This window comes from Solanum tuberosum, unplaced genomic scaffold, assembly GCF_000226075.1.
Source record: "Solanum tuberosum cultivar DM 1-3 516 R44 unplaced genomic scaffold, SolTub_3.0 scf00246, whole genome shotgun sequence".
NCBI classification, from domain to species: domain Eukaryota; kingdom Viridiplantae; phylum Streptophyta; class Magnoliopsida; order Solanales; family Solanaceae; genus Solanum; species Solanum tuberosum.
This window is the reverse complement of record NW_006239169.1, coordinates 514,470-531,368: the sequence shown is the minus strand read 5'-3', so window position 1 is coordinate 531,368 and position 16,899 is coordinate 514,470. Positions and strand designations below refer to the sequence as shown.

At 31.4% G+C, this 16,899-nt stretch overlaps 2 protein-coding genes across 2 annotated transcripts; both read right to left on the bottom strand.

The window, feature by feature from the left end:
- Positions 1–288: 288 nt before the first annotated feature.
- On the bottom strand, positions 289–5,283 carry LOC102596351 (sm-like protein LSM1B). The gene is made up of 5 exons (XM_006357346.2): positions 4,919–5,283; positions 2,351–2,419; positions 2,158–2,273; positions 1,987–2,049; positions 289–809 (listed from the first exon to the last, which is right to left on the bottom strand). The coding sequence occupies exons 1-5, from the start codon at positions 4,977–4,979 to the stop codon at positions 732–734; spliced, it is 387 nt and encodes a 128-aa protein (XP_006357408.1). The 5' UTR covers positions 4,980–5,283; the 3' UTR covers positions 289–731.
- A 1,301-nt stretch (positions 5,284–6,584) lies between these two features.
- On the bottom strand, positions 6,585–8,785 carry LOC107062590 (uncharacterized). The gene is made up of 5 exons (XM_015313403.1): positions 8,780–8,785; positions 8,611–8,671; positions 6,994–7,604; positions 6,724–6,886; positions 6,585–6,604 (listed from the first exon to the last, which is right to left on the bottom strand). The coding sequence occupies exons 1-5, from the start codon at positions 8,783–8,785 to the stop codon at positions 6,585–6,587; spliced, it is 861 nt and encodes a 286-aa protein (XP_015168889.1).
- Positions 8,786–16,899: the final 8,114 nt, after the last annotated feature.

Sequence of the window (16,899 nt, the reverse complement as noted above, 5' to 3'; positions counted from 1 at the left end):
ACAGAGGAATCAATGTTAGAATGCCACTTGTGAAACTTATTTTTCCAACTTACACTCGAAAAGTAATTTTTCTCATTTTTAAAGAACTTGTTTTCCTAGAAAAAACAATTTCGATAAATGTGATATTATATCAGACTTACCAAAGCTTATATAGGTAAAATAGTTCTCAAAAGATCACATCACCAATTACAACTACAACTACTAATCCTACGGGTGGGGTTTGGGAGGATAGTGTGTAGCCTTGCCCCTAGTTCCGAAGGAGCGCATTAACAATTGACACACAAAATATAAACAAAGTGAACTGTCTTTTTAACGGGATAAAATTCAGAATCCTGATTTCAGTCTATACAATTAACCATAGAAGTTACACTCTTCCATACTAAAATAAGTTAAAAGTGGAAGAACCTTAGATCAGTTTTACCAACGTTTGTAGTCTAGCGTTCTCCATACCATCAACAGGTCAAGTACCTGTACTACCAGGAAGATGAGCGGACCAACCATACTCGAAACATTTAACAGAGGAAACATAAGAAGATAATAACAACTCTATTCCCTACCCAGCAACAATCATGTACTGTAGATGTTACAATGAACACTTACAGATACAGGGTACAGCCAGTGAGGAAAGAGAAACCAGGTCGTAGTTACTTTTTGCCACCACCAAGCAACCGCGATAATATTTGCAGAGGCATGGCATGAATCCAAGCTGAACCTGATATGATCAAGGAACTTCAATCCATATCAAGGAATTCCATCCTCTTTCTCATTGTACCTTTAAGATCTGTAGCCTCCCTTTCTGCTTTTTGGGCCTGATATCCACAATTAGACAGAATCAAACAGAAGTTAAAACGCAGATGATATCTCGATAATTCACTTAAAATCAGATATAAAATAAAAGGAAATAGAACAAACATTAATATACAACACTAATGTATGATTTCAAATAATAAGACTCATTTGTTTGCACTTAATTATCTTAATGTTGACCATTCAGATCTCAATCATCAAGTTTGTTTGTTTTTTAGGTCTAAATCTTAACTACTCATATCTTAATCCTTAACTGTCTGTTTTTAAATTTTACAACTGTTATATGAGTTTTAATAGATCTGAATTATTAAGATTTATAACATCATAACTGTAGCCCAATCACTACAGCCAGTTGTCACCACTCACCACCTAAGCCATTATTTACAATCATCACCACTAATCAACAGTCACTTACCACCATCAGCCATCAACGTATATCGTCAATCACTGTCATTACTCATTATTCACAACCATCATTAGCTCACTATCGGTCACCACAATTATTATTGCCACCATCAACTACCTCTATTAATCTATCTGACAATCACCATCACCACTAGCTACTACCCATTACCACCACCATCACCCAACACTATCTCAATCGACAGCCACAACCACCACCGCTAGTCATCACCACTACCAATTGTCATATAACTGTTAATACAACATATTATACTCGCATGTACATTCAAATTCACTATCTAAATCTGAATGCACATATTAATATTCAGATGAGCAATTAGGTTTAGATATCTTAATCTTTTTTTTAATAAAGGTCGCCTTAATCTTTAAATGAAACAAATGAGGCCCTAGTATATTCATGAGTTTCAAGAATAACATTTCATTATGGAATTCAAGCTTTAACTATATTCTATAGAAGTAGTAGCTTTTGGCCATTGGAGCTTGTATTTCAGTATTTTTGGGAAAAGATGGGTAATGCCTCAGAATCTGAGAGAGGCATATGTATGTGAGTTGGAGTTGCTGGAAAGTTGACACTTCTACTTTACAGTAGGGTATATTCAAATATACTCTAAGAGTGAAACTCAGATTAGGAGTTAACATGTCAACAAAAATTTAAACCTAGTTGCAAACAAATGATGGACCCATGGCATTCTCATGTTCCAACATGAACCTAATTACATATCTATATTAGTCAGATAAAGAGCAATGGGTTCATACCCTTCTTATCTCAGCTTCTGGGACACGAGTCATGTGGGGTGGAAGTTCCTCCTTATCTACATCCTTATCAATCAGAACAAAATCTATGAGCAAAAAAGTGCAGGTATACTAAGTAGGAAAAAAAAAACTCATTTAAAAGAAAATATTGAGGAGAGAAAGAGCAATGCATACCAACTCGCCAATTAACACGACATTTTCCCCTCGTATAATATAAAGACCTAATGGAATATCACAGTAGATTTCACCAACAATAACACGCTCACACGCACCTTCTAGAACAGCATTAGCTACAAATGGAAGATAACATTTCCTTTAGCTGGTTATTTATTGTTGTTAAGCTGAAGTCATGACAAGAGAACCCTACCAAATTGGTCAAAAGAACGAAGCGTCCCCAAAAGCTTCCGCCCATCTCGCAGTAACACTAGAAGTTTCTCTGTGAAGGATATGCCAAGTTAAAATAAGAAAAAGAAAGAAATAGGGACTAGGGAGCTAAAAACAGGATAAGTTGTGCTATAAAACAGGATATGCCAAGTTTAGAAGGCTGTGATTGGTCCAAAGGGCGAATCACAGACGGATTTCTCGGTTATCAAAAAAAAAAAAAAAAAAAAAAAAAAAAAAAAAAACTATGACAAGTTACCAAGTTCCAAAAAAAAAACTATGACAACTTGTAGTTAGTTTTCTAAATGCATATAGTAATTTAAATTCCTCTACTCTTATGCTTTTATAAGCAGCTTTCTCCACAACATATCATACCCCCCAAAAGTTCTAAATTTAGATGCTAGCAACCCATTCAGTAACAACTACGTCAAGGATGTAAGATAGCAAATTGATCAATTTACAGGAATATATCTGCCTATAGATCAGAGCTTGCAAGCAGACTATGTGTGATTAGTAGCTGAACAGAATATAAGAAAGCAATGTGACAAAACCACTTCTATTGATGTAGATTTGAATGAGTTACTTCTAAATAGTATTGTGTCTGGATCACTGTTCTACTCACAGGGTATGCGAGTTTCTTGAAGCGGTGTTTGACATTTTACTAGGAAAAATGAAAAATATCAGAGGGGGAAGAAAGATGAAGAAAAAAGTTCACCAAGCTAAATCACTGAGATATAGCACTTGAGACGTCAATGCTTCATATAGGAAGTCTGGAGGCCACATATACCATCCACCCATTGAGGATATCCATTACTATCACTTCTCTACCCTTATCAAATGCTAGTCACCCTCGAAATTAACAGGATCATCATTCCTCCAGAACAGACCAAATTCTAGGGTTGAACAGAAAAGAGTGAAATAATTTTGAAGCTAAATCTTTATACTCCCTCCGTTTCACAAAGAATGACCTCCTTTACTTTTTAGTCAGTTTCAAAAAGAATGACCTCTTTCCTTTTTTGGTAACATTTTACTTTTTGCTTTCCACGTGGCATGTTTAAGACCACAAGATTAAGGACAATTTTGTACATTTGACATAACTTTAAATTAGGACCACAAGATTCAAAAGTCTTCTTTATTTACTTAAACTCCGTGCCAAGTCAAACCAGGTCATTCTTTGTGAAACGGAGGGAGTACAATATATGAATTAAAGATTAGAAATAAAGTACAAACCTTTACATCATTTCAAAGATGGGAACATTACAGCCACTTGGAAAAAAAATCCCTAAAGTTGACGTAATCCGGAATTGATTTATCATTAATTTAAACTGAAAAAAGAGTCACTTTTTCCTCAAAAACGCTTGTCAGCAAATTAGAGCATTTAGAATGTTTACATAACTTCAACCTAAAAATCGATTTTGAAGTCAAAATCATCTATTTTCTATATCCTCTCAATCTTAAGTCTCAATTTTTGATTCCATTTAAGTCTCATATTATATTATAATACTCCCTCCATTTCACAAAGAATGACCTCCTTTCCTTTTTAGTCAGTTTCAAAAAGAATGACCTCTTTCCTTTTTTGGTAACATTTTACTTTTTGCTTTCCACGTGGCATGTTTAAGACCACAAGATTAAGGACAATTTTGTACATTTGACATAACTTTAAATTAGGACCACAAGATTCAAAAGTCTTCTTTATTTACTTAAACTCCGTGCCAAGTCAAACCAGGTCATTCTTTGTGAAACGGAGGGAGTATCATTTATTTCAAAACAACACCTCACCCTCTACGATAAAATAGTCTTAAGTTCTAACGATGGAACACTATACAAAATATATTGTACATTCAAGAGGGGACTCCAAGGTATCTCATCTCCCCATTTGATTTTCTTAAGCTAAAGAAAAAATTTCACTATTTCAACATCTTCCAAGATATATTCTACATTCAAGAGGAGGAATCTCATCTCCTCTTTGATTTCTTAAGAGGAGGAAAATATTTACTCTTTCAACATCTTCCTGGTATTCTCTCCTTCCATTAAAGAAGGTACTTAGATCAAAATTCTATCATTAACTTATGAGCTAAGAAAATAGAAAGAGATAACAAATGTGTTATTTGAATTCAAGTAGATCAAACTACTCCAGTAAGGCTATTTCTTTTCGATAGACAATAAATAAACAGTTACTCAAACCAGCAAAATTCATTAAAAACCAAGCCTTTATGAGCTCATGTAGCCTCATCACATAATCTCAACGGAATTCTAATTCAGAAATTCTACTAGCACCAACAACTAACAGAACCTCTATACATGCATCAGAACCGCAATCAAAGATTGAAGAACCAGTGGCACAATTAAGTGAGAACATACACATTCTGAACATTACACCAAGATCCAATTTTTATTAACAAAAACGACTTAAAACATATTATTAGCATCAAACTTCAATCCTCTACAACCATTCTGCTCTATTTGATCCACTTTAATTAGTATCAACTTTACAATAGGCAAAAAGAAAAAACACCAAAAACACAATGAAGCATGAGAGGAGAAAGGAACTCACTATCAAGATAGCTAGCAAGAGAAGTAGAGAGATAAATATCTTCTGAACTTGCCCAAGACATTGATATGCTTATAAATTAGCTTTTACGGTGTACCAAAATTAACCGAATTTTTTCCCGATTTCAATTCAAATTGCATTGGCAGCTCAAAATTACCTTCTTCTACACTAACAGGGCCCCTCACTACTTCAGTGATAAACAAAAAATAAACCCTAATTCTCAGATCTGCAAATCCCTAACCCTAATTTTATTCTATCCCCAAATATGGGGCGGAGCTACACTCTACTTATTTTGATTTCTGCTTTAAAAAAAAAAATTCATTCACCCCCCTAAAATATGAGATAATGATCTAATTTACAAAATAATCGAAATATATGTTGGGGTTATATGTAATCACTAATTGACGTATAGATTTTATATATTTATAATCGAGCGCTTAATAAAATTTGGTAGATGGGTAAGAAATAAAAGGCATATGAAATATTTTATATTTTATATTTTCTATATCATTGTGACTTTTTATTATTGCTTTTTTTTTGTTTGAGAAAAAAAATGGAATTCTTGTGACTTTTATATCAAATTAGGTGAGTTTTGTGTGAATAAATGATTTTTGATTCTGAACAAATATGCTATATTGACAACTATTGAGGTGTAAGTGATAAATGTTTGAGATCAAAAAGCTAATTTTATAGTACATAGTTATTTTTAAAATGTTTATGTGATTACTGAAATAATTTCGTAATTATAGAATGAGAAATTTTTAGAACTAACTAACATTTGATCGTTATTAAGTCTTTTAGGTGCAATTTTAATATTAACAATTCATAGCTACTCTTTTAATTTGTTATCGCGTGTATCAAATGTATTTGTCGATTAAAATGATGACAAAAAGAAAATACAAATACAAAATAACTAAGTAAAAATAATTGTGCACAAAATCTTTTTAATTAAGGTAATTGAAATAAATTAGTCTCTACGATAAATATCTAGATCATAATCTTTTTAAATAAGGTTGATTGAGCTAAAATCACTCTCTATAATATTTAAATCTTCCATAATGAAACATGAGTTTCATATGTGAGCATTGCAACACTTATGATAAGATTCAAAATAAAGAGACGGATTTTCAAAAACAAAATCCAATTGTATATGTATATCGGTTAGATAATTGTATATTATACATATGTATTTGTATATTCTGGCGAATTATACATATACAAACGTGACTAATTATACAAACTCGAAGTCAGCCCATGTAATTAATGTATAATGTTAGTCGCGAGTGATAATTATAACAAACTATAGCTATGATGAGTAATTAAGTAGTATAAGTTTGTTTAACCGCGTAATTTTCCCATTTGATAAATATGTATTTGATTACCAATGCACAAATACAAATACATTCCTACAAAAATTAGACATCTTTCATACTATTAATCAATTAAAAACAATGTTATAGCCAAAAATAAAAGACTAGAAAAGATTATTCTTTTTAACTAAATATCTCATCGAAAAAATTAAAATCTCCCAAAAGTACTAAACGCAAGATTCTTCCGTATTACACAACATGTGTTGCATCAATTGTGAGTATATTATTAATACAACCATGGAAAAATAAGAAGTATCCTACCCAAAAAAACATCCCATTTATTTACCCATAGAGGTCTATCAAATTTCCAGAACAATAACTGCAAAAAAAAAACAAAAAAAATTGTCAAATAGTGAGATTAATTAAGCTAAGAAAATAATTGTTTAAATTTAAAACTTAGTATATAAATTAAATTGAATTAAATTAAATAATACTCACAATCCGAATCGGTTTTGACCCATTTAGATCCATCACAAGTTTTGTCTCGTTTTTTCTCTTCTACTTCTTCCTTTGGTGCACATCGGTCCTCTAAATATCTCTTTGTTGATATTCTAGACGCACTTTGAGGGATTATTTTCTTCGAAAGTATTGTCCTTAAAAGCTGCAACACAAATTGTCACGTTAGGCAAATTTTAAAAATTTAACCAAATACGATATTATTTGACTCATGATAACATATGAAATTGTAGGCAACTTAAATTTATTTACCTTCTCCATTCTCGATTCGGGAAGTGTGTCTCGCAAGTTAGGAGTAGGTGCAAAACCACTTGAGCAAACAAACATTTTCTTGAGGAGAAATGTAACGGATTTCATCCCATTTACTGTTTTTTTATTATTGGTTTTGCAAACATGGTCCTTGCATCTTCCAATAATTGCTCTAATAGTCCTATCAATTTCTTCCTCATCAAGATTTTCATAAATCTCCGAATTAGTACTGCTAAATCTTCTTGAAGTTCTTCGATCGACTTCCAAACTTGAAGGGCAATTTAGGAATCTGTCTAACGGGAGATTACCATCCTGTCGACCCTCGGCTGCTGCTGCTAATTTAGCAGCAGCCGCGGGTTTTTTAGATAGTAATTTTGTTAATTCTTTTTGTAATTTGCCAACTTCTTCAGGTGTGAATTCAGCTAAATCTGGAGAGGAACTTTCCTCGTTGTAATAATTCACATCCTCTGAGATTTCATTATCATTATCATTATCGTTATCATTTTGGTTTTTTGGTTTTAGAGAACTGCTGCTGGCACCAAAAGTTCCAATAGCTAATAATGAATCAGGCCAACCGTTGAATTCTTCATTTCGAGGTTCTTTACTTGGCTGATCTGTAATGTGTATATATAAATAGAGTTAGAAATAAATTAAACAATTTTCCACTTAAAAGGCAACTTTTTGAATCAAGCGGATTCATTATTTGAAGTTTATGACTTGACATGTCATTGTACGATTTACGAATTGTTTGAGTTTACTGAATAGATTTTTTAACACGTATATAATGTTTTTGTTGAAATTTTCGTTGGCATACTTTAAAAATATTGATTCAGTTGAATCGGTTGATTATATTATGTATACTCCAACCGCTTCTTGACTTGAAGGAACCTTGATATTTGCATGGAGACACTCCAGCATGTTCTCAGATTTCGAAATGTATTGTCTTGTAGATGGGAAAATATATGATTAAATCAGCTTGCTAGTGTTTTGAAGAGAAATATATATATTAACATCCATGATAGCTAGCTGGTCAGTCATCGTTTGTTTAGTAGTAAAATCTTGAGCCAGAAATTTCACTAAGAATGTCTAGAATTTTTTTGGACAAATGAGAAAGTGAAAAAAAAGCTGTTGCTAGTGAGATTCAAACACACAAACACTTTAAGTTTACATGTCTTGGCTCTTTCAAGGTGCTTGAAACCAATGGGCTACAACATATTGTTATGTCAAGGGTGTCCAAAATATATTATTTAACCACTTTGTTTATGAGTATTTTATTTATATATACAGATAGTTTTCTAACGAAGGGTGTCCAATTGGAAACTCTGACAAGAGTATAGCTACGCCCCGGTATTCACTTTCAACAAGACACACACACACACAAAAGCTTATATATATAATAGTTTAATTGTCGCAAAATATATGTTTTACTAGCTCTCTTCGTAAATGCTACTAAAGCTTATAGTGATATTGGATCTAATGATAGTAAATAATTGAGTACTCTTATTAATGTACATATTTATCAACGCTAAAAACTGCTTTTTATCGTAGTCATAGCATGCATGTCAGCTTTAGATCCATAGGAAGAACAACAACTAAAAGAGAAGGGAAAAGAAGTCTTACTTTTGGTTTGAACTTTGTTCCCTTGTCCACCATTGAACTTATTTTGCATCCAGCTAAACAACTGCATGAAACCCCAAAACAACAACCAAATTATAAACAAAACCTCCAAAACACATAACATTAATTACCATAATTAAAAATATATATATGCTAGCTTAATTATACCAACCTTCATATTTGAAGAAATTAAACCACTTTGTAGACAAATACAAATTGTGTAATAAAAAGAGATGTAGAGCGTGTATGGCAGATCCTAGAAGCAATAAGAAGTGAGGTTTTGCTAGTAATACATACAGTAATAAATAAAGATGGTCATGAGAATGTTGATTAATTATATAGTATGGTTCAAGTTCCTAAATTTGTCTACCACCCAAGTTGATAGTAGAAAAAATGTCTATGTTCATCAATTTAAAGGTGTAAAAAGTATGTAAGTACCAACTAGGCTAAATTGTATAATTATATGGACAAAAATGGAACAACGCATTTTAGTACAAAGATAGACACATGGGAGAGTGTGTTTAACCAAAATATTGAAAAAGATAAGTCTAGAAGTGCATCAATCCATGACATATATTCAACATTAATCCTAATATTGTGGCATCCTTTTAGGCATAAATTTTAAGTAATTTTTTTTAACTATAGTATTAATTTCAAAGAAACCATTAGCTATATCCAAAGGTTAATAACATGAATAGTTAATTAATTAAATCACATAAATAAAGTCAAAATTTTAGTACCTATGCCTAGAATTTTCTTTTCTTGATTGTGTTGAGACTTGAGAGAGTCAAACTTTATGTCCTTAAGATTGAGTAATTAAGCAATAGACAAGATCCTATCTAGCTAATCAAAATTGTTAAAATGTGTCGACGGAATGGAATGTTCTAATATATATATATAATTTTTGAGTTTTAATTAAGTACTCCAATATTTACATTTTTCTTACATTAAATTTCTTCTTTGGCAATTTGCTTATATTCAATAATCATATTGCACCTAATTTGTAGAACACACATTCACGGAGGTTTGGAGCATTATTAACGTAGTTGCATGAAGTATTTTTTTTTTTGTTTCTCACCCAGTGTTCGGTGCCCACATTGGAGCCCGACTAAATCCGGATTCGCGTCAGGACGTCCCACATTGAAGGTAAAGCGCTCCCTAACAAAGGCGACTCCGTACCCAAGGGCTCGAACCCAAGACCTCAATGGTTAAGGATGAAGAAGTACTTACCACTCCACCACAACCCTTGTTGGTGCATGAAGTATATATATAGTGGCGGAGGCCGTAGCTGCATATAGCTCAGGATAGCTAATCAAATCATACTCTTCGTTGAAATATTATACTATCTATATAAAAAACAATTGTACAAATATATAGGGTAAAAGTTATTTTTCATATAACTAGCTAGAAAGGACAAACATGCCATTAATTAGTGAGGTTTTTTCAAGTAAATATTACATATATAAAAGTTACTTTAAGTTAAGTCAAAATTGACTATTTCACCATGTTTCACTTATATCTACTATCAAGTAAATAGCTTTAGGAATGAATGGGTTGGAAACTTGGAATCGCATTTGAAAAAACAAAAGATTTATATAAATTATACATTTTATTATCACTTATTACCCACATTGACATTTCGAGTGCTAGCACCAATTAATCTCCTATCGAACTATATATATTTACTTAAAAATTTAAAAGAATGGTGTAAAATCAAATAGTGAGCTCTCCAGTCAACAAATAGTTGATTGGTGTAGTTAGGGGTGTTCACGGTTTGGATCGGTTATTGGTCAAAATCAAAACCAAACCAATTTAATCGGTTTTAAAATTATCAAAACCAAACCAAACCAAATATAATATACATTTATTGGTTTGGTGATTATCGGTTTCGGTTTGGTTTGGTTCGGTTATTCGGTTATTAACCATACACAAAAATAAAAGAAACAATTCATTTAAAATGTGAAAAAAGTGACAACAATCCATTCAAAACGAAAAATAGTTAGAATGACTTAAATTACTAAACTTTCAATCACTAAATTTACTATCAATAAAGCTTTAAAATTCACTATATTGGCCTAGAAGGAAGAGACAATAACATTTTCAGTCCCACAAAGAATTGATATAGACACTCATATACATGAAATCAATAAGATAAATGTTTCATCTTGGGCATTTTTGCTTTCAATAAGTAAATTATAAAGAAATTTTAATGAAAATATGTATAAGATCTTTAAAATTGTTTATAAAAATAATATATTAAGTATGTATATTAATAAAATATATGTATATAATTCATCGGTTCGGTTCGGTTATTTCTTCGGGGTTTTTCGAATAAAATCATAACCAAACCAAATACTATCGGTTTTCAAAAATCTAAAACCAAACCAAACCAAACCCAAATAAAATCAGTTTTATTTTATCGGTTTGATTTGGTTTTCCGATTTGGATCGGTTTTTATCCAAACCGTGAACACCCAGCCCTAGGTGTAGTGGCTGTTTGTGGTGCTCAAGTTGAATATTGCTTCTTTTGCGTCTTGCGTTTGATTCCCATTATGGGTATGTTTTAAAATTTGCTATTTTTTCCTTGAAAAGAATTTTACAAAAATAAATAAATTCCATTATACAAAATAATATTTATTGTAGTTTTTGGTATTTTTTTTTTGCTATTATAAAAAATAAAATTATTTACTTATATTTTGCGATTGATAGCTAATAAACCTCCATAGCCTTAAAATCCTGTATGTATGATAGCATATGAGATACTACGAAATTACAATTTACAAGCTTTTGTATAGCTTGATGAAAATATATTTTAAAAGTATAGTCTTTTAAATAAAAATATATATTTCTTTTTTTTTTAAAAAAACACAAACAAAAAAAGGTAAAAGGTAAATAAAAAATAAAAAGAACACCAGGTGTCGGGACACCAAAAGGCCATCAAATGATTTTAGACCAACACGTGCACCAAAGAGGTCGGGTTGACTTGGAAGTCAAAATCACCACAATTAATTCATAAATATATTAAGAGTGTGATTAATTAATTTGAGATACGATTAGGACCAATACTAATTAATAACTACTTAATTCTTCCAAGATCTTTCCTCTTTACATGGTACGAGGCTTAATTAACGCTATAATAAGAATGAATGATTGGATTTCACTGTTAAACTCTCTTTTTATTAATATAAACAGTTGGTTTTGTCTTTTAAGTATAGTACTGTATGTACGTGTCATATTAAGGAGCGGTTAATACAGCTTTAATTTTATATGAAGAATTGCTTATAGACAAATATAAGCATGTGATGTGATCATATGCCCCATATACTCCCCTTCTCAAACTAAGTTTCACGCGGTATATATATTAACACGATTCACAAGTCAATTTTTAAGATTTATTATGTGTCACCCATATGATCGAGCATTTATGGCCACTAAAACCTGACAATAGCTTATTTCCTATGTTCAGATGTCTCCATACTACCTTCGACATATTATAAAATAAATGAGCCTCATGTCATTACTTTTCATCTCTCAACTACCTTTGGCATGATAAGATAGGAAATAATGTGTTATAAGACTTTTATGTGTGATTCAACTAATGTAAAACTCATAACTAATTTTCCATTTAATAAATAGCAAATTGTTAGATTGATTACTGGCTGGATAGACGTACTTGATTAAATTATAGTATCTATAAATTGATCCTCCCTCCGCATAGATTTACTACGTATTATATGACAATTTCATTAATGATAGTTGTGGTAATGTAAGAATAGAATAAGGAAGTAGAAACCAAATTTTTAACTAACGTTTCCATCTTTTTATGATAATGTATTTTACTTCAAGGCTCAGGCATATTCTCGATAACATCTTCTCGTTCAAAATCCTAATGTACAATAAGTTAAGTTTACATAATTCAATTTGTTGAAAGTTGAAAGTAGAATGTAGAAACTAGTAGAAGATTACTTTAGCATCACCGACTCAATTACCAAAGATTTTTAAATTAATAGACTTCAAAAATAATTTAATTAATTGCAGAAACTTACGGAATAGACAAATAATTAAGGGAAAATAAAGATTAATCGTCACTGATCCCGTTATGAACTTGCTTAGAAGATTTGTTTAATTTAAGATCCCTATAACCTTGAGATTAACAAAGTGAAAAAAGAAGACTGTAGAGAAATTATCTTCACATGCACCAATAAGGTTAAAAAGCATATAAAGTCTGTGTGGGTGAATTTCTAGATTTCTAGTGATTTGCAAATCTAACCTTATTTCTTGCGATGTGTATATGTGACTTTCCAAATATGGAAAGTTTTTTCACCTAGCTCAAATTAAACAAATCACTACCATCATGTGGACCTCTCTAATCCATAAAAGTGTTTTCACTATCTAGCTCGAATTTCATTCGTCAATCTAATATAAAAAATATTTTTAAAAGTTTTTATTTCATTCTTGAATTTCATGGTCAGTTAAACATCTTCGTATAAATTTGAACGGAGTGTGATGGATAAGCAATTGACTTCTATATAAGATATATTGACACTTTTTCAGGTTAATCAAGTTGAATAGTATTGTAAATCTTACGGGAAATTCTCATAGCTTGAGACGTGTCGAGAGACACTGTCCTTAATAAGGATATTTCACCCGATATAAGTGTATCCCCCAGGATTCAACAAGCTCTTCTAGTATAAAACTAGGAGTCAGAAACTAACACAAATTCTTTAAAACAAAACCCAACACAATAGAATATGAAAAGAGAAGGAAGAAATTTCTCATACTCTCAATTTTTTCCCCACATAAGATTAGATAATAGTATATATAATGCAAACAGATGGTCATCTCAAATGAATAACATCATGACAATATTCAATTGCCACATTAATGAGCTACCAACGGCACAATGAGTGATTAATGGAGGAGGAAATAGGCTAATTAATATTGTGATATAGCTGCCAATATTAGAATATATGGAAATAAAGATAACAGTTATATTGACATAAAATAATATTTCTTTTCAAGTATAATAAAATAATTTCTTTTGAGATACTAGACCCATTTTTCCAACAAATAGAAGTGAAAAAGTTACAAATATGTTGCTTTCGTTCAACTGGTTGAATGGTTCATGCCCATAATTATTATCTCAACAGACATTTTGATTTAACATGCTAGTTAATTCTTGTTTTTTGGACTAAGAAGCAGATCTCAGCCCACTATAGCTTAGACACAAGTAATCGCAGCCCAATATTTTACTGCCCAAACACGCACAAGGCCCAATATTAGCAACTCTTCATAGCCCAAACCCACACAAGACAAGTCGTCTCGTAGGTATATAAAGGTGACTTGATGATATAAATTTTTTACATAGACGATGAATATAACTTCAGTGATATAATCGAAATTCTATCTGGATCGTTTGGGTTTGCTAACTTTGCATATTGTTTGACTTAAAACCGTCATTAAGGCCCTGTTGAAAGAAATGATAGATAATAAGGGTGATTAGTGATTACTGATTAGTGTAAGTCACATAATTAGTTCTCATTCTAAAGATATATATTTCATTTATTCATTTCCTATTACTATTGCTTTCTCCACTTTTTGCCACGAAATGTTAATTACTTGGACTCCTTAGCAAATTGGAAAAGAGATTATCAAGCGCCCAATCATCTCTAATAAACTCACTTGCTTTAATTAATTATAGAAATATAATATTATCGAAGAGTGATCCACGTGATTATGACCTTTTTTTTCATCGATGTAAGATATTTATTTGAGATTTCAATTATATTTGGATTTGCGTATTCCAATTTCCAGGATTCATTTCTTGAAGTAACATTTCTAATTAAATTTTTTCGATTTCCAAATACTTAAACTCGATATATTTGACTAAGAGTGAACACAATCTCAATGATCTCATCGCAACTCATCGTTGTTCACGTGATCATGACTTATGGGTAACACATACTCATCCTTAGCAATTATTGCTATGCAATTAAATCAATTATTGCTATGACTTATAACATGTTGTCCACCTGTTCATAAATTATAGGAGTAATTTATATTTCAATCTCTAAGTCACGCATATTTCTTAATTTCCTAATTCATGGGGACTGGTACAGAGCTTATTTAATTTGATTTGGTCAAAAATGTACTACTAGTCTACTACAACTACTAGAGTAATAACTCCAATCAGAAGAGGCTTAAAGTTTTTTGTATTTTATACTAGATAATGTTGCCCGTGCTATGCACGGGCCCAATAATATAAATGGTATGTTTTGGGGATAATAATTGAGTTTTTACCAAGCAACATATCCCCCAATAACTATGAGCACTACCTGGAATGCATGTCTTCAATTACCAATACGCTCTATTGAACAAGACAGGACACAAACTATGATCAAGCTTTTTTCAGTAAGTTATTTCTTCCTGCGCTGATTGATAACTAACTGAATCACTATAATCTACTGCAGTCAAACCACCTTTCTCAATATTCTGCGGTCTAACTATCAAAAGTCAAAGATAACCTTACTTAAGATGGCCTACATTTTAACATTATGACCACTTAGACCTGAGAAGTTTTGATTATTACTCTATCCCGGCAGAATATTCCTACTTTCCATGCAGCAACCAATGCAAACAACTTTGCTAATAGGCAAAATTAGTGTGCATTTGACTCGGTAAAGAAAACAAATATTTCAGGAACATAATTTTTTTTTTTGAACTGGTGACTTTAATATTCCAAGAACATTATTTGACATATGCACTCGGTGCAGGATGAGATATTCCAGAGCAAAAATTTAGAAAAAAGTTTAACTATCAAATTACCTCTCTGTGAACTCTTTGTAATTCTCCGAGAAGTCTTCCCCAAGCCTATCAGATGGCTGTCCAGTCACAATCTTGTAACCACATAAGCTATTGGTGGCATTTGGCGCCTATTCGACAACAAATAAGTGGTGAGAACTCACTGTGCAGATACACAATACGTATCCAAGAGAAAGACGTACCGTACCTTGTGAGCTAAATGGTGAAAAGTATACAGCAAACACTCAACATAAGTAAAGTTCATCTCTTCTCCCGCTTTTCGACGAGGCATATATTTCTAAAAGAGAATAAAAAGTTTCATAAGGAAAATGATTAACTGAAAAGGTTAATCTTTCAAATTCAAACTCAAAAGTTCACCTTGTTCATGGAACAATATAAGGTAGAGTTAATATATATATATATATATATATGGACCTAAATTTTTTAATTAATAAACTTGTAGTACCATATATAATACAAATATATTTTTTAGTGATAATAAGTATGAATCTTCAATGAAATTGTTTTTTTTCAATAAGAAATGACTAAATTATTGAATGCAACTTGCTTGAATAAAGGTACATAATTCGTATCTCCTATCTTCTTTCTTTAAATCTTCTATATTTTATTTCATAATTTTGGATGTTAAGTATCTTCGTAATAGAATATCCTAGATGCAATACTGCAGATCGATAAGATAATGATCTTCTATGATTTAATAAAATAATGTATTACCGTGTATTAAAGTTAGGTCAGCGTAAAATGTATTATGGTTAAATACTTATATATATATTGTTATCGCCAAGAAATGGAAATATATGACTTGCATAATTGCTCTTTTTTTTGTCACTTGCATAATTACTATACCATATGCTAATTAGCGGTGGAATCTAGAAACATAAAATTAAAAAGTACTGTATTGTTTCAAATTATCTGTTTCTGTTCCTCTTTTACACACTTTTAAAAAAAGACATTACACATTGATATTTATCATTGTTTAGTATATCAGTATGTTGTTTATTGTGTTACCTGTTATATTTTTTTCAGTCTCATTTTTCTTTGTACATGAATTTGCTGCATCTATGCCAAGGATCTTTCGAAACCAATCTCTCTATCTCCACAAGATATTAATAAGATTGCATATATTCTACCCTCTCCAAACCCCACTTGTGAGATTCCATTGGATATGTTTTTATTGTTGTGAATCAAAAACATTTTTACTTTTGTTTTGAGAAAATGTTCAAATGCCCCCCTAACCTATATTCGAATTACCAACTACACACTTCAAGTTTACGGGGGTCCTATCACCTCCCTGAATTGTTTAAAATTGGAATTATTACCTCCCTGAACGCTTACCTGGCAAAGTGAGTGTATCTCACTCTCTTTAAGAGAGTGAAACCAGTATTAAATTTTTATTTTTATTTTCTTAAATATATGTATCTTTTTTTTATTTTCTTAAATATATGTATTTTTTTTCTTGATTTTTTTCTTC